The sequence below is a fragment of the Myotis daubentonii genome, chromosome 1 (genome assembly GCF_963259705.1).
Source record: "Myotis daubentonii chromosome 1, mMyoDau2.1, whole genome shotgun sequence".
NCBI classification, from domain to species: Eukaryota; Metazoa; Chordata; class Mammalia; order Chiroptera; family Vespertilionidae; genus Myotis; species Myotis daubentonii.
In genome coordinates this window covers 145,580,319-145,607,630 of record NC_081840.1, presented here as the reverse complement: position 1 = coordinate 145,607,630, position 27,312 = coordinate 145,580,319, and the positions used below count along the sequence as shown (strand labels likewise).

Here is a 27,312-nt window from a genome sequence, read left to right as displayed (position 1 = left end):
CATGTCATTTTCTTGACCATATTATAAACTCTTCTAGGGGAGGACTATGACATAAATTTCCTTGATTCCCACACAGAATTCAGCAGAAGGCATTCATGTAATAGACACTTGACAAACATTTAATCTTTTCATTTGCGTGTTCCACTGAAATATCATTCCTCGTGAAATATAGCCTAGTTAATCTGTCTGGAAGTGATCTGTCCCTTCTGTGAACTCTACTTTTAGAACTTATTTTCTGCTCTAACAATTATTGTTTTGCATTTTCCATTGCCACCTCTAACTAGAGATTCATAATCTTTTGAGGGCAAGGGGTGAGTTTCACATGTGTTAATATACTCTAAATGGCAAACAATGAATTAATTAATTGACTCATACAATCTTGAACCTTGTCTGTAGCTAAAGTGCCATAAATAATGCTTATTAAAAAATACCTGTTTCCCCAATATGTGCTTACTTTCTGCCCCAGAATTTATTCTTTGGAGCCTGAGATTTCTGGCCCTGCACAGCTACGTTGCTCTAAGGCTGAGGAAAGCTGCCATTCCATTAGAGAGGTTTATGGCATCATTAAAATAATTGCAGCCACTGAAATTTGTTGTTTATTTTCACAAATAAAACTAAATTAAAATAATGGTTTATTCATCTCAGTTCCAAGAAGGAAGTGATAAGCACAAGTCGGCTACAGGCACCACTATCCTGAATATTAAAATAGATTCGTATATGACATTTCACTTTTCCAACTCTGGGCATTCCAGCACCTCACTTATCTTCTCATCTGTTCCAGCAGGTTTTGATATGGACTAAATCTATACTAATAAAAAAGCAATATGCTAATTAGACTGGATAGACCGGATGTCTTCTGGACATCCTTCCAGACAAAGCCACAGTGGCGGGGGCCAAGGCAGAGGCAGTTAGGGGTGATCAGGCAGGCAGGGGAGAGTGGTTAGGGACAATCAGGCCAGCAGGGGAGAGCAGTTAGGGGTGATCAAGCCAGCAGGCAGAGGTGGTCAGGGGCGATCAGGCCAGCAGGGGAGAGCAGTTAGGGACAATCAGGCTGGCAGAGAAGCAGTTAGGGGCATCAGGCAGGCAGAGTGGTTAGGGGTGATCAGGCAGGCAAGCAGGCAGGCAGGTGAGCGGTTAAGAACCAGTGGTCTCAGATTGCAAGAGGGATGTCCGACTGCCAGACATCCCCCAAGGGGTCCTGATTTGGAGAGGGTGTAAGCTGGGCTGAGGGACCCCCCCCCCGCATGCACGAATTTCATGCACTGGGCCCATAGTGAGAGAGAGAGAGAGATTATAAAAATTAGAGAAAACTGAAGTTGCTCTAAACTGGAACATATGAGGTCCTTATAAATAGAACAACACAGAGGAGAGTTTTCATCATAAAACTGCAATACAACGTGAAAAAAAAGAAAGAGATCCCTTTGTTTTTGAGCTGAGTCTTTCTAAACAAGCAACGATAAGAGATTGCTACTCACAAATAGAAGTTTCACATGCTAGAATATTGATGCATCACTTCCATACCCAACTAAATGTGAATCCAATTTGACAATAAACTGCATGTCTTCTAAGATGACAAAACAGAAATGTCCTCTCAGGGGAAATGGGAAAGTGACGCGCAATGGTTTGGTGTCAGCACTTAATAAAGAGGTTAGTTAGAAATGAGATATTGTGATTGGAAGCACCATTGCTTGTGTGATTTTTCTTTTTAAATTTAACATTTTACAACTATACTCTCCAACACATAAGAACTGCATAGAGTTCTAACCTGCCGTATGATCATGGGATTCTTTAATGTGATAAGACCTTACTAACCATGAAAATCAGTAGTTTTAAAGGACTGGAGACTATACACTTAATATTTAAACCAAACTTCCAGCCAAAGCTGCCCAGAAAAAAAAAAAAAAAAAAGCAGAGCTCAATAGGAATTTTGGTCACTATAGTAATGAAAAATCTGAGAAATTGAAGCAACTCTTGCCAACTGTAATTGAGATATGGGGAACAACAAATGACTCAGAAGAAATACACTTGGATAGAGGTGTTAGCTAATGCGCTGGTGGTAACTGTATTAGCAATAGCTTTTGTTTTGATATCATCAGTCTGGCTTTGATCTCTGCACTCATGAAGTCTGTGAAGTCCTGGGACTGAGGGGTTTGACCTCAGGAGGTGCTGACTACAGGGGAAGAGACTGGAGTAAGTAGAATGTGGAAGTGGAGACAGGGACTTAGTTGGCTTTTTCCTGGTTTGTTTTAGAATCTAGAAAGATTTCTAGTATTCTGTCAACCACATGAGAAAGAGAATACACAGGAGATTACCTACAAAGTTTCTTCTAAGCAACCTAATGAATGTCTTTATTCTAAAAATGTAGTATGTACCTCTCGGCAATCACAATAAGAAGGGAATTAATTAGAAAGTTTTGGAGAGTAAACAGGTAAAGAGTGAGAAGAAAAGTTTTTATCCTTATACATAAAATGTCATCTGAGAAATGCCAATTAAAACAACAACAAAATACCAATATATCTAGAATGCCCCAAATCCAGAACACCGGCTACACCAAATGCTGACAAGGATGTGGAGTAACAAAAATGTCCATTCATGGCTGGTAGGAATGCAAAACGATACAGCCACTTTGGAGAGCAGTCTCACAGCTTCTTACAAAACTAAACACACTCTTGCCCGGCAGCATGGCTCAGTGGTTGAGCGTCAACCTTTGAACCAGGAGGTCGCGGTTCAATTCCCAGTGGGGGCATGCAGGAGGCAGGTGATCAATGATTCTCTCTCATCATTAATGTTTCTCTCCCTCCCTATCCCTTCCGCTCTGAAGTCAATGAAAATACATTTTAAAAACAACAACATACTCTTACCATGTGATCCAGCAAATGTGCTCCTGGGTTTTTACCCAAATGAACTGAGCTTATGTCCACAAAAACCTGCATGTGGCTGTTTAGAGCAGCTTTATTCATAATTGCCAAAACTTAGAAGCAACCATGCTGTCCTTCAGTAGGTAAACAGATAAATTGTGGTACATCCAGACAATGGAATATTTTTCAGCACTAACAGGAACTGAGCTATCAATCCATGAAAAGACACAGAACATCTTAAATGCATAATGCTGAGTGAAAGAAGCCAAAGAAGGCTACAATTCCAACTATATGACAGTCTAGAAAAGGCAAACTATGGTGACAGTGAAAAGACCAGAGGTTGTCAGGGGTCGGTGGGGAGGGAAGAACGAACAGGCGCAGCACAAAGGATTTTGAGGGTGTGAAGCTACCATGACCATGGAGACATGTTATGATATATTTGTCAAAGCCCACAGAAGGAACACTACCAAGAGTGAACCTATGGACTTTTGGTGATAATGATGTGTCAACGTAGGTTTATCCATTGTAACAAACTTAACACTGGTGGGGATGTTGATAACAGGGGAGGCTATGCATGTGTGGGGACAAGGAGTCTATGGAAAATCTCTGTACCTTGCCCCTCAACTTTATTGTGAACCTAAAAGTACTTAAAAAAAATAGTCCTAAAGGAGTAACCGGGTGATTGGAAAAAAAATGAGAGGGAAAAATTGCATAGTCGTCAATTAAACAAAAATGAATGACTATTATTTCTGACAATAGTAAAAGTCTTTTAGTGAAGCTGACAGCCAGAGAAGACAGTTCTGACAAGGGTTTTTCTGTGACACTTTAAAATTCGTGACAGAAGGTATTTGATCACCCATGTTTTTCTCTATTTGTTAAGCAGGCAAAGTTTTAATAAACAGCTTTGAAAAGCTGGATTTATCTATCTACGTATCTGCCTACAAATGAAAGCGGGGCGTATTTTAATAATTACTAGATGTAATATTTCTGTCTTGATTCTTTTATCTTGTATTTCTGTGAACTTTCTTAACTGTAATTCTGTCCTTTGTTCAGGGGGAGTAGCAGAATTCCATTACATATCATTGTCTGAATTTCTCTTATGGAGAAGTGGGACTATGAGAGCTGGGCTGGGAGTGAATGAATTTTGTGCACCAGGCCTCTAGTAAATAAATAAAAATCTACCAAATGTGCATCTAAACATATATACTTATACATAGAATACACTAGGAAGGGTAAAAAGAAGCTGGTAATGGTGTTTGTCTCTGGAGAAGGAAATTGGGCAGCTATAAAACCCTATCACCTCCTTGAAATATTTGGTACTTTAGTGCTATGTGAATTTTAGAAATTTAAAAAAAAATTAAAAGAAAGAAAAAAAAACCCACATGTATTTAAATTCCAATTCCTCTATTTTTTTTTTTTCCAATCAGCTTTTGGTCTTTTCCTTACACATAAAACCCCTTTCCATTGTCAGATTGATATGATTTTTGTTTATTTTGACTTCCTGCCAAAAATGTAGTCTCTCTTATTGCCCTGTTCAGATAACAAATAACTAGAACCTGTTTTCCCACTAAATGTTTCAACACTGACTGTGGTGGAAAACTTTTGCCTTCTTTGCAAAACGTCTCACAATGCTGCTACTAAAGATGTTGTAACTGCCGAGCTTGGCCCTGCTTTCAGTTAGGTGAAGGTTTGTTTATAGAAAACCTTGAATTAAGATTAGGGTTTGTAACAGAACAGTTATCAGTCAAGCATTGAGTCTAGACATTTATTTGAACACTGATCCCTTCATGCAGGTTCACTCAGATAAGCTCAGTGCTTTTCTCAGTTTTCAGCTTCCATCTTCTAACTTTCACCTGCACAAATGGATGTTTCTTCTGGGAGTGAAAAGATATGGAGGCAACACAATGGATTGAGACAGTCTTCTCAACAACAGAAAGGACAGGCACAGAGAAAAGGCACAGATCAGATGACTTCCAACCTCTCTCCCAGCCTAACCTATGCATGTAAAATATTTGCTTATGTTGTCTCGGGTTTAGCGAAGCATGGTTTGCAGATTATTCCCATGGTTACATGACGACTGTATGTGTTAATTTATATATGTTGACACTAACTGATGACAGGTGGCCGATGTGCAAAGGCCATGGTATTTAAACAGTTAGGAGGGAAGTGAGGACATGAAGGAGCTAATGAACATTTTAGAGCTGGTCAAGTTCATGATCTGGTGGCATCAATTAACTACCTCAGCACTCGTATAAATGTTTATAACAGTCATGTGAGTTCCTGAGCCCTTATTTACTTAATCAAAGGTTAAGAGCATTAAGAAGTGGGGGGAAAGTGGATGTGAGGTGAGAACTCTGAGAAACCTTAAAATAATTGCTATTACAACATTAGTGGATGGGGACAAATAGACTACTAGACTGAAGCTAATTCTGCAATGAGGAGGACAGAGCATTGGTAGAAAGCCAAGCAGAGAGAAGTGTCAGATACGACAAATCAACAAGATATAGACAATCTTAATAGAATAACAAAGGAAACATAAGTTAGAATTCTGAGAACTATAAATCAAAGCACTGAGAGCAAAAGTCAAACATGCTAAATAAACTACATGTCATCATAATGGTAACGTTTTATTTTACATGGTCCGAAACACCAATTCTGAGGATTGCTTATGAGTTATGTAGGAAGCAAAAAATAAGAAAAACAACAAAAACAAAAATGAGAGAGCATCTGGGAGAGCACAGCTCAGCAATGGCATTTACATCGATGGGGCCAGTTTAAATCACCTGTGTAGTAGATGGTTTAAAATTGAGAACGTTTTTATACTAAATAAACTCCTTATTCAATTTGAAACAAAAACAGATTATGAATCAAAAGAAATATTTTCCTTATATATATTTAGTCTTTTTTTTATACTGATCATTGATTCATCACAGGGACAAATTTTCGGTAAAATGTGCTTACTTTGAAATAAACACATCTTAGTCACATATGCTTTTATATATATTAAATATTTTATGTGCAAGTTAAAAGAGAAAGAAATAAAGGGAAAAGACAGACAATTCTTTTATGTTTTTGTTTTTATGAGAGCGGATAATGAAGATGAAAAAGATCCAACAGGGAGGGTAAAGGCCTTGATGCAGGGGAGAAAGGACACTGCAGGCATGAAAGCCTAGAGCAGGGTTCTCAACCTGTGGGTCGCGACCCCTTTGGGGGTCGAATGACCCTTTCACAGGGGTCGCCTAAGACCATCGGAAAACACATAGATAATTACATATTGTTTTTGTGATGAATCACTATGCTTTAATCATGTTCAATTTGTAACAATGAAATTGGGGGTCACCACAACATGAGGAACTGTATTAAAGGGTCTCGGCATTAGGAAGGTTGAGAACCACTGTCCTAGAGGAAGCCCGAGGGGATAGGTCCACTGGGTTAGATGAGAGGTTATCCTTAATGGGAAGCAGGAACCACCAGCCAAGTTATGTGGCTAGAGATTCAGGTAGGGTGGTAGATTTGGTGCTGAGGGTGTGTGCATTTGCTGATTGTGTCTATTTTCTCAATAAAATGATGGGAAAGGATGTTAACTGAGAGTTAGGAGATAAGGGAGAGTGAGGTATGAGGAGAAAGAAGATGTGAAAGAATCCTTTCAGAGACGTACCAGAGGCCTCACTTGAAGAAAATGGCCATGAATTTTAAGAGATTGGTTCAAACGTGTGGGTAATAATGTGAGGTAGGCAGAAAAAATGACCTCCATGAAGTGTTTTTCAGACATGTAAATGTAAAGAGAAAGACAAAAGGGAATTGAGTTCATCAGCCAGGAGTAATTATAATGAAGGACTCATGAAAACTAAACCAAGTGTGAGCTTGGTTTAGTGAAAAGGAAGGTGGTGGTCAGATCAATAGCTTGGAGATCCTGGTGGCATCAAACATTTTTCAGAGAGTTCCAGTGGGAGTGGGCTGTGAGTGAGAATGTGAGGGTTGGAAAACAGTAAGCCTGAAATTCAGAAGATGAAGTTATTGGTAATGGCAGTTCTGGGGTATGTCCCCATAGTGAGATAGGTTTGAGGAAAGATGACTGGGCATGAGCAAGGCAAGGAACTGAGTGAGAGGCTTGGAGGCTATGTGGACCACTTGCCTGAATATTAAAATCAACTCAAATTTATGTCTGCATTATTGGGGAGGGGGAGAGAAGAGGAGAGGGGAAAGAGGAGAGAAGAAGAGGGGAGGAGAGGGGAGAGAACAGTGGGCTACATTCGAAATTTTTCAAAGAACAGAAGTGGCTGGTGGGACTGCAACATAGGGAGGGTAGGTAGTAGTAGAGTCTGATGCCATGTACATTTAAAATTAGTATTTTTAGAGATATATAAATGAAAACATTGTTTTTAAGAGATATATAAATGAAAACATTGTTGATTAATATCTGCCAGAATAGAAGTTACATCACATGCAGCTAGTTTATCCTATCTAATAAAAGAGAAACATGGTAATTAGCTGTATGTCCACTACCCTTCCCATTGGCTAATCAGGGTGATATGCAAATTAACTGTCAGCTAAGCTGGCGGCCGGCAGCCAGGCAGCTTGAAACGAACATGAGGCTTGCTTGCTTCAGTGATGGAGGCTTGCAAAGTTCCCTGCCTGCCTTGCTGGCCTCTGAGCTTGCAGTTTGAAACATTGTTAAAAATATAGAAGCTAAACAAAACCCAGAAACCTGCTTTCAGCCAGCCAGGATATCAGAGCTGGAGTTGAAACAGTGTCTCGATTATAGAACCCAAACAAATCAGATACCTGCTTTCAGCAGCAGAGGCCTTAGAGCTGGAGCCAAGCCTCAGAGCTAAAGGTGGCCCAGAATTAAAAAAAAAGAAAAAAAGGAGCGGTTGGGAGCTTCAGTCACCCGCCAGCCTGAAAACAACCCTCAGCCCCTCACCCAGACTGGCCAGGCACCCCAGTGGGGACCCCCACCCTGATCCTGGACACCCTTCAGGGCAAAATAGCCGGCCCCCACCCGTGCACCAGGCCTCTATCCTATATAGTAAAAGGGTAATATGCCTCCCAGCACCGGGATCAGCAGAGCCGCAAGGCCTCCCGGCACCAGGATCAGCGTGACAGGGGGCAGTGCCCAAACACCCTGATCGCCCTGCGGCTCTGTGTGTAACAGGGTGTGGGGCCACAACCTCCCTATCCACCCTGCTCTGTTCGTGACAGGCGAAGGCGCTCCAACCCCCTAATCAGCCCTGCTCTGTGCCTGATAGGGGGGAGCTCCCCAACCCCCTGATCGCCCTGTGGCTCTGTGTGTGACAGGCTGCGGTGCCCCAACCCCCTGATCAGCCCTGCTCTGTGTGTGACAGGGTGTGGCGCCCCAACCCCCTGATTGGCCCTGCTCTGTGTGTGACAGGGTGCGGCGCCCCAATGCCCCCCCACCCACGGGCCCTGCTCTGTGTGTGACGGGGTAGAGCCATAACCTCCCCATCGGCCCTGCCCTGAGTGTGACAGGGTGCGGCGCCCCAACTCCCCTATCGGCCCTACTCTGTGAGTGACAGGGGGGAGCTCCCCAAACCCCTGATGGGCCCTGCTCTGTGCATGACAGTGGGGAGCTCCCTAACCCCCTGATCGATCCTGCTCTGTGCGTGACAAGGTACGGAGCCCCAAGCCCCCTGATGGGCCCTGCTCTGCGAGTGACAGGGGGCAGCGTCCCAACCCCCTGATGGGCCCTGCTCTGTGTGTGACAGGGGGTGGCGCCGCAACCTCCCCATCGACCCTGCCTTGAGTGTGACAGGGGGCGGTGCCCCAACCCCCTGATGGGCCCTGCTCTGAGCCCGACCAGGGGCTGCACCTAGGGATTGGGCCTGCCCTCTGCCACCCGGGAGCAGGCCTAAGCCAGCAGGTCATTATCTCCCGAGGTGTCCCAGACTACGAGAGGGCACGGGCTGGGCTGAGGGATCCCCCCCCCCCGCCCCCGAGTGCACAAATTTTTGTGCACTGGGCCTCTAGTATTAAATAAAAGACAACACACCAAAAATTATTTGATATACTTAGCAATGGAACTAGAGAGCAAATTTCTATCATGACTTTGAATGTTAATCCACTCTTATGGATCCAGTAAGAAATTTCCAGCCATAGCCAGTTTGGCTCAATGGATAGAGAGTCAGCCTGCAGACCCAAAGGTCCGGGTTTGATTCCCGCAAGAACAAGCAGGTATAGAGGTTGCATACCAATTGATATGTTCCTCTCACATCCCTGTTTCTCTGTGTCTTTCCCCCCTCTCTTTCCACTATCTCTAAAAATCAATGGAAAAATATCCTTGAGTGAGGGAAAGAAAGAAAGAAAGAAAGAAAGAAAGAAAGAAAGAAAGAAAGAAAGAAAGAAAGAAAGAAAGAAAGAAAGAAAGAAGGAAGGAAGGAAGGAAGGAAGGAAGGAAGGAAGGAAGGAAGGAAGAAAGAAAGAAAGAAAGAAAGAAAGAAAGAAAGAAAGAAAGAAAGAAAGAAAGGAAGAAAGGAAGAAAGAAAGAAAAGAAGAAAGAAAGAAGAAAGAAAGAAAGAAAGAAAGAAAGAAAGAAAGAAAGAAAGAAAGAAAGAAAGAAAGAAAGGAAGAAAGGAAGAAAGAAAGAAAAGAAGAAAGAAAGAAGAAAGAAAGAAAGAAAGAAAGAAAGAAAGAAAGAAAGGAGAAAGAAGAAAGAAAGAAAGGAGAAAGGAGGAAGAAAGAAAGAAAAGAGAAAGAGAAGAAAGAAAGAAGAAAGGAAGAAAGAAGAAAGAAAGAAGAAAGAAAGAAAGAAAAGAAGAAAGAAAGAAAGAAAGAAAAGAAAGAAGAAAGAAAGAAAGAAAGAAAGAAAGAAAAGAGAAAGAAAGAAAGAAGAGAGAAAGAAAGAAAGAAGAAAGAAGAAAGAAGAAAGAAAGAAAAGAAGAAGAAAGAAAGAAAGAAGAGAGAGAAGAAAGAAAGAAAGAGAAAGAAGAAAGAAAGAAAGGAGAAAGGAGAAGAAAGAAAGAAAGAAAGAGAAAGAGAGAAGAAAGAAAAAAGAGAAAGAAAGGAGAAAGAAGAAAGAAAAGAAGAGAAAGAGAAAGAGAAAGAGAAAGAAAGAAAGAAAGAAAGAAAGAAGAAAGAAAGAAGAAAGAAAGAAAGAAAGAAAGAAAGAAAGAAAGAAAGAAAGAAAGAAAGAAAGAAAGAAAGAAAGAAAGAAAGAGAAAGAAAGAAAGAAAGAAAGAAAGAAAGAAAGAAAGAAAGAAAGAAGAAAGAAAGAAAGAAACCGTCCGACTACCCAAACCTGGGGACCCATGGAAAAGGCCCGTCAAAAGGCCCGTCATCCTCCCCACCCCACCCCCCTCACTGCGGCAGAAGCTACCACTGATAAAGGTGGGTGCTTTGATTTTCTGGAGCTGGTGATCCTATTTAGGACGGCCGGTGGGGTTCAAAGTTGCATTTACCTGTTTATTTCTCAAGGGCTGAACCACTTCCTTAATGCACAGCTCTAGGTCCTTGAGATAGTCCCTTTCCGTCTGTACCAGCTCCTCGATGATTTTGGAACGCCTCACCATCATCCTCCGCTTCTGAAGCTCCTCTTCCTCCTCCTGAGTCAGGGTCTCCGCCGCACGCCCGGCCTGTGGACTCATCTTTTCTGTTCAGTGGAAACACGTACATGTGAGGCATTCTGCGGGGGTTTCTTGCTCCCTCACTACAAACAAGCCACTGCAGGCATATTGTTAGCAAGGAAAAATGCTTAGGGCGTCGTCAAGGTTCTTAGAAAGTGATGATGTGTGCTGGTTCCCCCAAAGTCAGAATCCTAGGACAATGTGAGCATGAAGGGCTGTGAGAATAGACTACTTTTGATAAAGTAGTTAACTGCCATAGTTTGTCTTTAAAATATCTAATTGCTACTATCTATGGTATAAAATGGTTTTCAGGCTAGAGGTAAAATGTATAAAAATACAGTTCAGAGCTGTTTCTGGACACATTTGCTTTATTTAAAATTTATTTTTAATTATTGTTGGCATGTAATATATTAGTATCAGGTGTACTGATAACACAGTGATTAGATGTAAATATGCCTTGCAAGGTGATTGTCTCAATAAGTCAAGTAACCATGTTATAATAGTTATTATGATATTATTAACTACTAGAGGCCTGGTGCATGAAATTCGTGCATGGGGGCGGGTGGTATGCCTCAGCCTGGCCTGCACCCTCTCCAATCCAGGATCCCTCTTATAATCTGGGACCACTGGCTCCTAACCATTCACATGCCTGCCTGCTTGATCATCCCTAACCCCTCTGCCTGCCTGCCTGATTTCCCCTAACCACCTCTGCCTGCCTGCCAGATCACCCCTAACCACTTGCCTGTCTACCTGATCACCCTTAACTGTTTGCTGGGAGGCAGGACCAGCCCTGTGAGGGGCCATCTGCCTACCTGATTACCCCTAACCACTGGTCTGTCTAACTGATCACCCCTAACCGCTGGTCTGTCTGACTGATCATTCCTAACCACTCTGCCTGCCTGCAGAATCGCCCCTAACTGTTTGCTGGGGGGTGGGGCCAGCCCGGTGAGGGACCGTGGTGGTTCTGGTCTAACGGTCGTTATGATCGTGATGCCGTTATGGTCTCTGGCCTTTTATTATATAGGATACTAGAGGCCCGATGCATGAAATTCATGCAAGGGTAGGCCTTCAAAGCGCTGGCTGCCTAGTGACCCCAGCTACCTTGCGGCTCTGCCCCTGCCCACATCTGCCTTGGCCTAGTGCAGCCCACATCTGCCGCCAGACACCCCCAGTTTCCCAGTTCCACAGAGCCCCCTGATAGATCACCCCACAGAGGGTGGCCTGGGCCTCCCTTTATGGGGCTATCATGGGGTGATGACAGGCCCCCCAACCAATCGCATTGCACCCGCCTTGGCTGGCCTGGCGCCAGTGCGTGTCATAGTGTGGTCATCCAGAAGGTCGTCCAGACATTCATTCTGCTGTTCAGTTGTTCAGTCGATTTGCATATTATACGTTTATTTTTATAGATTCCCTACCTTGTACATTACATCTGTGACTTATCGTATAATGGCAGTTTGTACTTCCTTAAGCCCCTTCACCTTTTGCCATCTCCAAACCCTTCCCATTTCTAACCCGCTAAACCATCAGTTTTTTCTCTGTATCTGAGTTTGTTTTTGTTTTATTTTTTTTAGATTCCATGTATAAGTGAAGTTATACAGTATTTGTCTTTCTCTGCCTGATTTATTTCACTTAGTATAATACCTTCTAAGTCCATCCATATTGACACAAATGGCAATATTTCATTCTTTTTTATGGCTGAGTAATAGTTTGTTATATGTAGTATCATTTTTATCCATTCATCTGTCAATGGACAGCTAGATTGCTTCCATAGCTTGGCTGTTGTAAATAATACTGCAATATATCTAGGAATGCTATGTCTTTTCAAATTAGTATTTTCTATTTCTTTGAATAAATTCCAAGAAGTGGGATTGCTAGATCATATGGTAGTTCTATTTTTAATTTTTTGAGGAACCTACATACTGTTTTCCATAGTGGTTGCACCAGTTTACAATCCCACCAACAGTGCACCAGGGTTCTCTATTCTCCACATCCTCACCAACATTTATTCTTTGGGATATATATATATATTAGCAATTCTGACAGGTGTAAAGTCATATCTCCTTATGGTTTTAATTTGTATATTCCTGATGATTAATGATGTTGAGCATCTTTTCATGTGTCTGTTGACCAGCTGATGTCCTCTTTGGAGAAATGTCTACTCAGATCCACTGCCCATTATTTAAAGAGATTTTTTGCATTCTTTGATATTGAGTTGTATGAGTTCTGAATATATTTTGGATTTTAACTCATTATCAGATCTATCATTTGCAAATATCTTCTGCCATTCAATAGATTGTTTTGTCATTTTGTTGACTATCTCATGGTACAAAAGCTTCTTAGTTGAATATAGTCTCATTTGTTTATTTTTGCATTTGTTGCCTTTTCCCTGAGAAACATATCCAAAAATATTGGAAGACCAATATCAAAGAGTTTACTGCCTATGTTTTCTTCTAGAAGTTTTATGGTTTTAGGTCTTATATTTCTTTAATCCATTTTGAGTTTTTGTTGTTGTTTTTGTATATGGTATAAGAAAATGGTCTAGTTTCTTTTTTTTTCTTTTCTTTTTTTTTTTTTTTTTTTTTTTTTTTTTTTGCCTGTATCTTGGACACATTTGCTTTTAAATCAAGAGAGAATTTTTAACTGGTAAGTGGAACACCTTCCACTTTTGTTTGTTGCTATTATTATTAAAAATAATTGCTCCCAAATATAAATGGATAATATGCAAACTTTACTAAAATGGAAAACAATTGCAGATGAGTGGGATTTTTCTTTCAATTCACAATCAGAATCCATGAGAGTGAGATAGTGGTGGATTAAATAAGTATCAGCTAAGATTTTTTTGTATGGCTTTTCTTCAATATGATGTTATCTCAAAATTCTTGAACTGCAAAACAGAACATTTTAATTAAAAAATGACTGAAGGGCTATTGCGATTAATGGGCAGCCTCACATATACCCAAGGTTTTATATGAACTACAATGTAAGAAAGCAAAATATTTTCAAGGATGTGCTCCACACAGTAACATAAAATTTGAAGCCACAAACTAGATTACAAATGAAATCAGAGCAAGGATAGAAAGCAGGGCAGATGTGTGTGTGTGTGTGTGTGCGCGCGCGTGCACGTATGTGTAAATGAATTTGCTTCAAGCTTGAGGTCATCACAAACTTAATTTTTTATCTTAATCTCTGCAGTTGCAGAAGTAATTTCATTTCTTTTCAAGCTAATGCGATTTTAGTAACTGATACGTTAGACATCTTTGGTGCTGACATCACTTCCTGAGGATGTAGAGCTTTGCCAAAGGTTTCACACAGACTCAGGATGGAAAAACAAAAGTGCACAGGTCACGATGTATGGGAAGAGAGGATATTGTCTTGGATGACTGCAGAAATGAAGCTAAGAAAACTGGAGAAAATTTATAGTAGAGGAGTTAATAGTTCCATGCAAAAGGACTGTCCGAAGATGCGAAGAGGCACTCCAAAAGTCGCGAGTACACCTCTCTTTCTGGCCCACTAATTTCAGGTGTTCTGGCAGTAGCTCCATAATCAAGCATCTGTGGAGAATGGTGTGAAGGTAATTCCAGTGGTTGTTGGCAGCTGCACTAGTTGATCTTCGGCCAATCCTGACTTTCAGGTAAATACGCTCTGGACCATTTGCCTGGTAGCTATCTTTCTTCATCAGGAAAGAAAATGGATTTGACAGATGCTATCTGAGTTTTACAAGACTTGGGCCATTCAGTGCCAGGGAAATAATCTGCCTGAGCTCTAAAAGAAGAGAAAATCTATACCAGGAGAGAAAATGAATGCATGAGGAGTTCTGCAGCCTGCGTATCTTACTTTATGTTATGAGCATTTTTGGATGCTTGCTAATTTATAGTATTTTTATTGGAGAATAGAAGAAGCCTGCCTCTCAGCACCCCAAATTGGAAAGAAAAAGTTATAGTCAGGTGTTATTATTATTAATTATTTTGTATATAACAGAGGAAGGCAGGTCACTGGAGAGGGGACCTGCAGTGAGCAGGCTGTATACATCACATGACCTCCTCTGTGAGCCTCCTTTTGTCTGTTTCTTCTAAAAGGGTGGAAGTTGGCTAACACCTGGAGATCTGGTACTCAATAAGGCTTTACCTACTCTCTCCACCACTATGAAACCACGATGGGAGGGTCCCTATCCCATCATTGTGTCCAGCCCCATTGCAATCAAGGTCAGTGGAGTCGACTCCTGGATATATTTGTCTCAAGTAAAGCTTTGGACACCAGCCCAGGAGGACGATGAAGCCGTTTTACCCTCAACTGAATCACCAGATTCCTACTTGTGTGAGCCTCTAGAGCAGTGGTTCTCAACCTTCTGGCCCTTTAAATACAGTTCCTCATGTTGTGACCCAACCGTAAAATTATTTTCGTTCCTACTCCATAACTGTAATGTTGCTACTGTTATGAATCGTAATGTAAATATCTGATATGCAGGATGGTCTTAGGCGACCCCTGTGAAAGGGTCATTTGACTGCCAAAGGGGTCGTGACCCGCAGGTTGAGAACCGCTGCTCTAGAGCAATGGTTCTCAACCTTGGCTGCACATTAGAATCACCTGGGAATCTTTTTAAAATCCTGATTTCTGGGCCTCACCTTCCGGAAATTCTGTTTCTTTGTTACTAATGTTGTGGCCCCACCTCATAACAAAGAAACAGAATTTCCGGAGGATGAGGCCCAGAAATCAGGATTTTAAAAAGATTCCCAGGTGATTCTAATGTGCAGCCAAGGTTGAGAAGCACTGCTCTAGAGGACCTGAAACTTCTCTTTCGAAGGGACCCTGGGGAGTCAATGAGTGCCAGATAAGTAACATACTCTGGTATTTCTAAATAAACAGTGTTTTCACTTTTTAATAATTCTTATTCTGTCTTTTTATAAGTGTCACCTGAATCCAAGGCTGGTTCCCAGAGGAGACCTTCTCTGCCCTTGCTGGGACCCAGAAACACCTTAAGATACTCCTACTTATAGCTCCTTTTTGTATCCCTAATGTAGCAAATTTTTCAGCCATACTGGCTCTCCAAATCCCTAACTACTAAGTATGTTATAAGCAGCCCAATTCGGGGTCAAATAATCTCAATTAGATATATATCTTCCACATCTCTTTCAAAGTAAAATATACTAAGTCTTAGTCTATAGGACAACTTATGCTACCACTACCACCAACCAGACTGGAACCACTTCTCAAGCATCCACAGATTTTTACTCACAGAGAAGCCCTTGACTGAGCAGGACAAAGTCTGTGCCATGAATAACATTTCTTGCGGCAAGCAGCTTTGCTAAGAGGAAGTCTGGGCACCAATTAAAGATATAATACCATCTCTATTAGCTAGCTCCTCTTCTTAGACCTTGGTTTATACTGTTATTTTATTACTCATCTTTTTTTAATTATAATTTTTTAAAATTGATTTCAGAGAGGAAGGGAGATGGAGAGATAGAAACATCAATGATGAGAGGGAATCATTGATTGGCTGCCTCCTGCATGCCCCCTACTGGGGCTTGAGCCCACAACCCAGGCTTGTGCCCTTGACCAGAATCAAACTCAGAAACCTTCAGTCCGCAGGCTGACAGCTCTATCCACTGAGCCAAACCAGCTAGGGCTATTACTCATCTTTAACCATTGCCTGTTTACCTTTGGTATGTTTCATATCCTCCCATTTAGAAGCCCTAAAGCTACAACTGGTCCTCCACATGGAACGGCCGTCTTCCGTGGACCCTTAGACCGATGGAACCCTGCCTATCGCCCCAACTATGACCCCTTTGCCAGCAGGAAGCAGACAGAAAGACTGGGTGTCCCCTGTCTCCAACGACAGTTGGGGTTTCCTAATCAGAAGGGGGACTGAAATAGGAATTTAGGGGGATATAGGCAGGTTTAGGGAATTTTTAGAATCGGGGGTCCATGAAAAAAACACAGGCTATAGACCGGGAGAAGTTACATTTCCATAGACAAGAGGGTTGGGAGAAGGTACATTTCCATAACACAAGGGAGCCAGACACAGTTACATTTCTATAAGACAAGGGAGAGGCAAGAGTTACATTTACATAAGACAAGGGAACTGGGAGTAGCCAAAAGGTCTATATTTACAACATAAGAAAGGAGGAAGATAGCCCAGAGGACAATGAGTGAGGGGGGGCCTCAGGAGTTATTACAGCAACCAAATCAAAGGGAATATTGACCAATCAGAGGGTATATCAAGGCCTGCAGCCTTTATAAACCATGGAAACAGGAAGTTGGTGGGACTCTTTCTCCCTCCCCATGTGGAAGTCTGTGCTGTGAGATCCTTCCCCTTTCCCACGTGGGAGTCTGTACTTGTTCTTCAATAAATCTCCACCTTTGTTATACCAAAATAAATAAGTAAATAAATAAGTGGAGGTTTGGAGACAGGGCAGAGGGGAAGTGATGTGTGTGACTTTTTCTCCCCTGGGATATAAGAAGTAGCTCACAGAAAGAAAAAAAAACAACTCACTGGTACAGATCTGACAAATCAGTGTGCATAGTATCCAATGCTTGGTTAATATTACCTTAAAAATAAAAGAGACACTGTTGAAACACTGCTCTGACCAATGTCTACTTTTCTAAGTTCTAAACCTGCTGTGCCTTATTAAAAACATCTATCAATTATTTGTTGGCCTAGCAGAGAAAAGGGAGTCACCCCCTGATCTTTGGGAAAGAAATATTCCCCAAATACATTATCAGGTTCCTATTAGTTCTGAATATAGGGCTCAATTACTATTTCAATTTAATTCATTTCACAGATTTCCCCTTGCTACCCTTTAAAATGTACTACATCAAATTTTATCAATTTAAACTTGCTTAGGTTTTCTAATACTGCTTAACAACTTGTTCAGGTACAATTGTGGGGTGATGGTAGTGGAAGTAAAGTGTTGGTCATGCTATTCAACTTGAGAAACTTCTCCCCTCAGGTCTGAAAACCTTTTCAGAGAACTTAGAGTTGAGCAAACAAAATATCTTTGTTTGTTCTTTTGACAAGTTTATTGCAGGAACAAAGACTTGACTTGCATCATTTATGGTCATGTATCTGAATACATTTATGTTTGTATTTCTTAAGCCAACAAACACTGCAATGCATTATAGACACAGGTTTTATTTTTATAAGATTCTCTCTACCTTTAAAACTTTTATGTTTTAGTTATACTATGTTTTCATTTATAAAACTACTAGAGGCCCTGGGCACAAAAATTTGTGCACTCGGGGGGGAAGGGGGTCCCTCAGCCCGGCCTGTGCCCTCTCGCAGTCTGGGACCCCTCAGTAGATAAGGACCTGCTGGCTTAGGCCCGCTCCCGGGTGGCAGAGGGCAGGCCCAATCCCTAGATGCAGCCCCTGGTCGGGCTCAGAGCAGGGCCGATTGGGGAGATGGGGCGACTTCCCCTGTCATGCACAGAGCAGGGAAGATTGGGAGGTTGCGATGCCACCCTCAGTCACGCTCAGGGTAAGGCAGATTGGGGGCTTGGGGCACCGCCCCCTGTCACACTCAAGGCAGGGTTGATGGGGAGGTTGCGGTGCCACCCACTGTCACGCACAGAGCAGGGCCCATCAGGGGGGTTGGGGCTCCGTACCCTGTCACGCACAGAGCAGGGTCAATCAAGGGGTTGGGGAGCTCCCTCCTGTCATGCACAGAGCAGGGCCGATCAGGGGGTTGAGGAGCTCCCACCTGTCACTCACTAGGGCCAATAGGGGAGTTGGGGCACCGCTCCCTGTCACACTCAGGGCAGGGCAGATCAGGGGGTTGGGGCACCACCTCTGTCACACTCAGGGCAGGGACGATGGGGAGGTTATAGCTCTACCCCATCACACACAGAGCAGGGCCCGTGGGGTGGGGGGGTTGGGGTGCCACCCTCTATCACCCACAGAGCAGGGCCGATCAGGGGGTTGGGGTGCCGCCACTCTCACACTCAGGGCAGGGCCGATGGGGAGGTTATGGCTCTACCCCGTCACACACAGAGCAATAAAATATATTAAAAAAAAGAATCATTTCATTTGTGCACCCTCATTTTATCAACCGTTGCCAATTTTGTATGTTGTCTTTTATGTACCCCCATAAAAAAGTCTAGTGGCACTTAAGGATAAATTTTCTGTGTTCAAAGCTTAGTCTGGCTTTACCCATTATTTCAAATCAGTTAAATCTGAAAAGCAGTGAAAATAAGTGAGTTATCAACTGTTAAAATGTGTATACATTTTGGGGGACCCCTATAAATAAAATGCTTAATTCTTAGGTTCTTTTTCTACTGATGGCCCACTTATGGCCAATGATATGTAAACAGAAATCTCTGAGAGGTGTTTCCAGAAGTTTGAAAAAAAGAAAGATTGTGCTGGGATGTCCCAATCCTTCATCCTGTACCTGCTCCCCCACCAGCTCCCCCCCCCCCCCCCCACCCACCCGCAACACCACATGGCTCTTGCCTTCTTTTCATGCCTGAAATGACTGTGTGACTTCGGGGGTACAGTAGCCGTGTTGGGACATGAAGTGAGAGCTGTGGGGATGAAGACCACACAATGGATGGCAGTGTGGAAAGACATGAAGACCCTCCCTACTCCCAGTCTTCTTCCTTGAGACACATACGTTTCTTTGTGGGAAGCCACAATTTCCTGTAGCTTTTAGGACAGTACATTCCTATTTGATAGGGACTTTGGTATCTGAAAATGCAAGTGCTGTAAGTAATGCAATTTAAAATGTGAAAATGGCCTAGTGGGGGAGGAAGAATATCAGGAGGATATTTGGTGACCATTCCTATCCAATGGCAAAATATTTGGTAAACCTATACTTCTGTATACAACGGTATATAATTAGGGGAAATGGTAGAAAAAATCAAAATGCTGACATGTACTGAATATTTCTTGCTACTTTCAGCAAAATTATACAAATGAGAGAGGAACTCAAACCAATTTACAAGGAGAAATGGAAGAAACCACCTAAAAGAGATACTCTGCTGGCAGTCTGAAATCTAAATAGACCAAGAGTCCCACTGTTAGATTGGAAATGCCAACTGCAAAGAGGGGTTCTGGTCAAGATGGTGGAGTAGGTGGATGCTGTACCTACATATTCCCTTGAACACACCAGAATTACAACTAAATTGTAGAACAATAAACCTGCATAACCAAATGAAAAGTAGTTGCACATAGTCCTTTAACTAAGGATGTGAAAAAAAAAAAGCTCATAGAGCAGTGGTTCTCAACCTTCCTAATGCTTCGCGACCCTTTCATACAGTTCCTCATGTTGCGGTGACCCCCAATTTCATTGTTACAAATTGAACATAATTAAAGCATAGTGATTAATCACAAAAACAATATGTAATTATATATGTTTTCCGGTGGTCTTAGGCGACCCCTGTGAAAGGGTCGTTCGACCACCAGGTTGAGAACCGCTGCCATAGAGCCTGGTAGGAAGGGTTAACTCATGAAACAGGCTGGCCTCACACCCCAATGTAGTGATTGAGAATCAGAGGGCAATCTCAGCTGCTGAGATCCCCCCTGAGGAGTGAAGGGCCTCACTCCTCAAGCTCCCCAGGTCAGGGGTTCCTCTGTCCACCCCAGACGCCTGCTGAAAACCCAGGTGTCTTCTTAAAGGACCAATATCAAAATCTCACAGACACTGACCTGGGCCTTCGGAGGAGGAACAGTGGCTCGGTGCGGCACCAGGCATATGCAGGGAAAGACTTAGTTGTGTGACTTCCGTGGCACAGCTGCCTCTGTCCCTATGTTGAGTCCTTCTCCTGCGCAAATATGTTGTCATTTTTCCTGTGTCAAGCTCGTCCCTCACCAGCCAAATCTGAATCTGCATTAACCTGGAGAAGTCTACTAGCTCCGCCCCTTCCAAGCCCCGCCCCTCCCAAGGTGTCCCGGGCCTGAGGCTCTTTCTGCAACAATCAGTCTAGGCCCGCATTGCAGTTTCCCTTAGATAACTTCAGTCAAGCTCAGGGAATGTCAGAGATACAGAAGGACAAACTGAGTATGTGGCTTCAGGGTGAGAGCTGAAGGTGTCCCTGCCATTTCTGTGTTGAGCCCTTCCCAACACAGTCAAACTTTGTTTTTCATTAGCCTGGTACCCTCCATTATCTCCACCTGTTAACTCCTCAGACCTTGCTTCACCCAAGTCACATTCCGCCCAAGGCTCTTTCAGCAGGCGAGCCTTATAGGGGCAGCTGGCGGCAGCAGCAGGTCTCAGAGTACCTCGGGCCTTTTACTGACCTGCCCCAGGCTTGCAAGTGGTGGCAGCCAGCCATGGTTTACAGCGTGGCCCATCCCATATACATCCAGGCCCAGCACAGGTAGCTACAATCTGTGGAACACGGTGTAGCACTTAACAGGGAGCCCCAGGCCATTCTCAGGCAGTTTCTGACATTGATCTGTATCTGAGGCTGTCCCAAGAGGCCCCACAGCCAACACATCCAGGGACCAGCATCAGATGACAACAGAACACCACCCAACTAGCTCCACAAGCAGCACACCTAAAGGCAGGTCATGCAGCCACCAGATCTTGCTGAGGTGAATCCTGCTCTGTCTGGTAAGCCCCACACAGCAGCTTCTAGGCTGTGGTCATGGCAAATCCATACACACAGTCAACCTGAGGGTTAAGCCCATCCACTGACAGGCCACTTGTAATCAAGACACAGCTACAACAGAAGGGCACACACAGCCTACACAAAGGGCACTCCTGGAGCACCTGGCTCATATGATCAAGGAGACTTTGCGAATGGGCCCCACAGGACAACTACTACATAAGGTCATCCTGCCAAGACTAGGAAACATAGCAGATCTACCTAATACATAGAAACAAACACAGAAAGGCAGCCAAGATGAAGAGACAAAGAACCATGTCTCAAATGAAAGAACAAAAGAAATCTCCAGAAAAAAGGACGAAATGAAATAGAGACAAGCAGTCTACCAGAGACAGAGTTCAAAACACTGGTTATAAGGCTGTTCAAGGAACTTAGTGGAACTTCAACAAAGAGATAATAAGCATAAAAAGGACATAGAAACCATAAAAAAAGAACCAGACAACTACAATAACTGAAATGAAGAATACACTAGAGGAAATCAACAGCATATTAGATGAAGCAGGGAATTGAATCAGTAATTTAGAAAACAAGGTAGCAGAAAACACCCATTCAGAATAGCAAATAGAAAAAAAAATAGTTTAAAAACAGAGCATAGGGTAAGGGACCTCTGGGACAACATCAAGCATAACAACATCCACATTATACAGGTACCAGGAAGAAAAGAGAGAGAGCAAGGATTATGAACTGATTTGAAGAAATAATGACTCAAAAATTCCCTAACCTGTTGAAGAAAAAAGACATATAAGTCCAGAAAGTGCAGATACTCCCAAACAAGGTGAACATAAAAGGACCACACCAAGACATATTATAATAAAAACTAGAGACCCAGTGCACAGATTTGTGCACTGGTGGGACTCCTCAGCCTGGCCTGCACCCTCTTGCAATCTGGGACCCCTCAGGGGATGTCGGACTGCTGGTTTTAGCCCAATCCCCACAGGCCAGGCTGAGAACCCTCCCCCCCACCCCAGTTCCTCTAGTCTTATATAATAAAAGGGTAATATGCAAATTGCCCTCTCAACTGGGAGTTCAACTCGAGTTTGACCAGGGATCAGGGCCAGCCCGCCAAGTGCCTGCGCCCCTCCTCCTGGATGGCCCTGCCCCCGATTGGCCCTGATCAGGATAGGCCAGCCAGACCCCACCCATGCACGAATTCATGCACCAGGCCTCTAGTATGCATGTAAGATCTTTGGTTAATCTCTTCCCACCCTCCCTACTCCTCCCTTCCCACTGAGATTCATCAGTCTGTTCCATGTTTCCATGCCTTTGCATTGAGCATCTGCCTTCTGGTGGTCAGTGTGTGTCATAGCTAATGGTCAAATGGTTGAACAGTCGCTTAGGCTTTTATATATATAGATGCCAAAGATTAAAGACAAAGAAAGAATCTTAAAAGTACTAAGAGAAAGACAATTACCTACAAGGGGCCTCCCATAAGAATGTCAGCTGATTTCCCAACAAAAACTTTGCAGGCCAGAAGGGATTAGCACAAAATATTCAAAGTGATGCAAAGCAAGAACCTACAACAAAGACTATTCTACCCAGCAAGGCTAGCATTTAAAATTGAAGGAAAGATAAAAGCTCCCTTCAAGAAAAAGTTAAATGAGTTCATCACCACCAACTAGTATTACAAGAAATCGTAAAGGGACTTTTCTAAGAAGAAACAATAAGAACATAAATATAAAAAATAAAATTGCAGTAACTATGTAACTATCAATAATCACTTTAAATGCAAATGGATTAAATGCTTCAATCAAAAGACATAGGGTGGCCCAGGCCAGTGTTTCACAATGGTTACAGCATCATACCTGCACACCAAAGGGTCTCGGGCTCGATTCCTGGTCAAGGATATGTACCTGGATTACAGGTTAGATCCCCAGCTCCAGTCAGAGCACATGTGGGAGGCAACCAATTGATGTCTCTCTCTCCCCTTCACTCCATCCCTTCCACTCTCTCTAAAAATCAGTGGACAATATATCCTTGGATGAAGATTAACAAACAAACAAACAAACAAAAGACATAAGGTGGCTGAATGGATAAGACAACAGGACTCAAGCATATGCTGTCTACAAGAGACCCACTTCAGATCAAAAGACCCACACAGACTGAAAGTAATGGGATGGAAAAAGATATTTCATGCAAATAGAAATAAAAAAAAAAACTGGGGTAACAATGCTATGTCAAACAAAATAGATTTTAAAACAAAGACTATGAGACAAAAAGGGTATTTCATAGTGATAAAGGGACCAATCCAATAAGAGAATGTAACCCTTGTAAATATTTATGCACCCAACCTAAGAGCACCCAAATATATAAAGCAAGCATTGATGAACATAAAGGGAGAAATCAACAGTTCTGCAGTCATTGTATGGGCCTTTAATATTCCATAGACATCAAAGGATAGATCAACCAGACAGAAAATTAGCAATGAAACAGTGGCATGACAGGATACTATGTATAGAGTACACTAAAGATCACACACACATAAACTACTGGCACTGGTAAATGAATTGAAATAAGTAGGATGTAAAATAAATATTCAGAAACTGGTTGCATTTTTATACATGAATAATAAACTACCAGAAAAAGCAATTAAGAAAATAATCCCATCTAAATTGCATTAAAAAATACCTAGGAAAAAATTTAACCAAAGTGGTAAAAGACCCATACTCAGAAAATTATAAGACACTGAAGAAAGAAATTGAAGAAGATTCATATAAATGGATTCATATGTTATTTTCATGGATAGGAAAAATTAGCATCATTAAAATGTCCATACTATCCAAAGCCATCTACAGATTCAATGAAATTTCTATCCAAACACCTATGACTTTTTTTTTTTACAAACTAGAACAAATAATCCAAAATTTTAAATGGAACCGCAAAAGACTCCAAATAGCAATAGCAATCTTAAGAAAGATCAGCACTGAAGGTATTAATTATGCTACCTGATATCAAACTGTACTACAATGCTACACCAATCAAATAGCATGGTCTAGACGTAAAAACAGACACATACATCAATGGAACAGAACACAGTTCAGAAATAAATCCATATCTATATGGTCAATTAATATAGAGGGTGTCCCAGACAAACATATACATACACTTTGAATAATTATAAAGGCAGTGTTTATTCAAATTTATTTCATTTTCAAAATTGAGCTGTTGGCCGTTATAGTGCTTGGGACACCCTGTATAATGGGGTGAGAAAGTCTATTCACTAAATGGTGTTAGAAAAATTGAACTAATACATGCAAAAAAATGAAACTAGACCACCTTCTTACACCATATACAAAAATAAACTCATGCCCTGACTGGTTTGGCTCAGTGGATAGAGTGTCGGCCTGCAGACTGAAGGGTCCCAGGTTCGATTCCGGTCAGGGGCATGTACCTTGGTTGCGGGCACATCCTCAGTAGGGGGTGTGCAGGAGGCAGCTGATCAATGTTTCTCTCTCATTGATGTTTCTGACTGTCTATACCTCCCTTCCTCTCTGTAAAAAATCAATAGAAATATATTTTAAAAAAATAAATAAACTCAAAATGGAATAAAAGCTTCAATGTAAGACCTGAAACCATAAAACTCCTAGAAGAGAACATAGGCAGTAAACTCTCAGACATTGCTCTTAGTAACATATTTTTTTTTTCTGACATATCTCCTTGGGCAAGGGAAACAAAACAAACAAATGGGATTACATCAAACTAAAAAGTTTTGCACAGCAAAGGAAACCATGAATAAAATGAAAACCAGACCTACTGAATGGAAGAAGATATATTCAAAATTTATTAGAAAGTCATACAACTCAACACCAAACACCCCCACCCCAACCAACAATCCTATTAAAAAATGGGCAGGAGACTTAAATAGACACTTCTCAAAGAGGAGATAAAAATGGACAACAGACATATGAAAAGATGCTCAACATCACTAATCGTCAGAGAAATGCAAATTAAAACCACAATGAGATATCATTTCACACCTGTCAGAATGACTATTGTCAATAAATCACAAAGCAAGTGTTGGTGAGGATGTGGGAAAAAGGAAATCCTTATGCACTGCTGGTAAGGTTGCAAATTGGTGTAGCCACTATGTAAACAGTGTGGAGGGTTCTCAGAAAATTAAAAATTAAAATTATGACCCAGAAATTCTACTCCTGGAATACAGAGGTATGACAAAAGTAGGTTAAAATACCAGCCATCATTACCTAAAAGATAAATCATAAGTAAGGATATGAAATAATAACAATAATAAGAAGACAAATAATATAAATAAATAAATAAATAAATAATGCAAGAATAAACTTGTTTCATGTACTCAGCACTATAAACCTACTTGTGCCCACCCTGTATATTTGAAGAAATCTCAAACACTAATTCAAAAACATATATATATATATATATATATATATATATATATATGTATATATATATATATATATATACATATATATATATATACCCTTATATTTATTGCAGTGTTATTTACAACAACCAAGATATGGAAGCAACCCACGTGCCCATCAATAGATAATCAGATTAAGAAAATGTGGTACATTGATACAACAAAATACTGTTTGGCTATAAAAAAAAAAGAATGAAACCCTATCATTGGCAACAATGTGAATGGACCTAGAGAATATTATGCTATGTGAATTAAGTCAGACAGAGGAAGACAAATATGATATGATTTTACTTGTATGTGGACTCTAAAGAACAAAATAAATGAGCACAAAACTGAAACAGACTCATGGATATAGTGAACAAACTGAGGTTTGCTAGGTTGGGGGATGGGTGAGAAAAGTGAAGGGAGTAAGAAGTTACAAAATAGTCACAGAATTGTGAAGAACAGCTTAGGGAATATGGTCAATAGTATTGTAATAACACATATGGTCCCAGGCAGGTACTAGAATTATCAGGGAGATAATTGTGTAAATTATGTAGTTGTAAATTATATAGTTATCTAACCACCATGCTGTACACCTGAGACAAATATAAAATAAAATTTAAAAAGAAGATAAAACTCCAGTGAAAAATATCAGTGGTTGTCTGGGGCTGGGGATCAGAGTTGACTGCAGAATCATGAGAAACTTAGGGTGATGGAAATGTTCAGACTTAATGATTGTGGTGGTGGTTACACCACTGTATACCATTACCAAACTCAACCTCTACACTCAAATGGGTGAATTGCATTATATGTAAATTCACCACAATAAGCTGCGGAGGAGAAATTTATAAGGCAACTGCTGCTTCCTAAGAAGTAACAGGCACCTCCTCAGTTTCAAATTAACAATGATGAAAACTCAGCAAAGGAGAAGGAGGGGGAAGAAGGAGGAGGAGGGGGGAGAGGAAGAGGAGGGAGAGGAGGGGAAGGAGGGGGAGGAGGGGGAGGAGGCAATTTCAAGAGGGAAAGCACACCAGCATAGATACATTTAATGGTGTTGCCTGAAAACGTACTAGTGTCCATTGACTAAGACCACTTTGCTACTAGGCCTCAGACATATGTCTGACTCCTGGATCTCTGCTAATATCTCCAATCACTTATGCTTGGAGAGACTTCTGGGCTTTGGAAAAAAATTTCTGACCATCAGTGGTCCTCATATCTGGAGTCTTGCCCACTGTGGTAGACAGAATAATGGACCCACTGGGGATGTCCACTCTAATTCTCAGAACCTGTGACTGTGCTACCTTACATGGCAAAACAGACTTTGCTGCTGTGGTTAAGGTTATAGGTTTTGAGCTGGGAGATTATCCTGGGTTATCCAAGTGGACCCCATCTAATCACATTAGCCCTTAATAGAGGGAGGTGAAAGCAGAGAACCCAGGGAAGGTGAAGAATAGGAGCGACTAAACACATATGCACATAGGCATAACCCATGGACACAGACAATCTATAAGAATAAACGTGTAATATGCTAATTAGACCTGATGTCCTTCCGGACGAAGCCTGGGTCTTGGGTGCCAGAGGGAAGCGGGTGCCGGCAGCAGGGGGAAGGAAGGCTACTCTTGCACGAATTTGGTGCATCTGGCCTCTAAAAAGAGTGGGAGGGACTGAACCCACCATTGTTTGTTTTGAAGGTGGAGGAAGAGGGCTAAGAGCCAAAGAACATAGGAAGCTTTTAGAACAGTGGTTCTCCACCTTCCTAATGCCGCGACCCTTTAATACAGGTCCTCATGTTGTGGTGACCCCCCAACCATAAAATTATTTTCGTTGCTACTTCATAACTGTAATTTTGCTACTGTTATGAATCGTAATGTAAATATCTGATATGCAGGATGTAT

The 27,312-nt window shown here is 41.8% G+C and overlaps 1 protein-coding gene across 1 annotated transcript in view; it reads right to left on the bottom strand.

The window, feature by feature from the left end:
- ARHGEF38 (Rho guanine nucleotide exchange factor 38) overlaps nucleotides 1–27,312 on the bottom strand; it is a 144,607-nt gene that overhangs the window by 86,819 nt on the left and 30,476 nt on the right. The window contains exon 2 of the mRNA XM_059661631.1: nucleotides 10,274–10,464. Coding sequence (XP_059517614.1) covers nucleotides 10,274–10,464 — 191 coding nt within the window. The remainder of the gene's footprint in view (nucleotides 1–10,273; nucleotides 10,465–27,312) is intronic.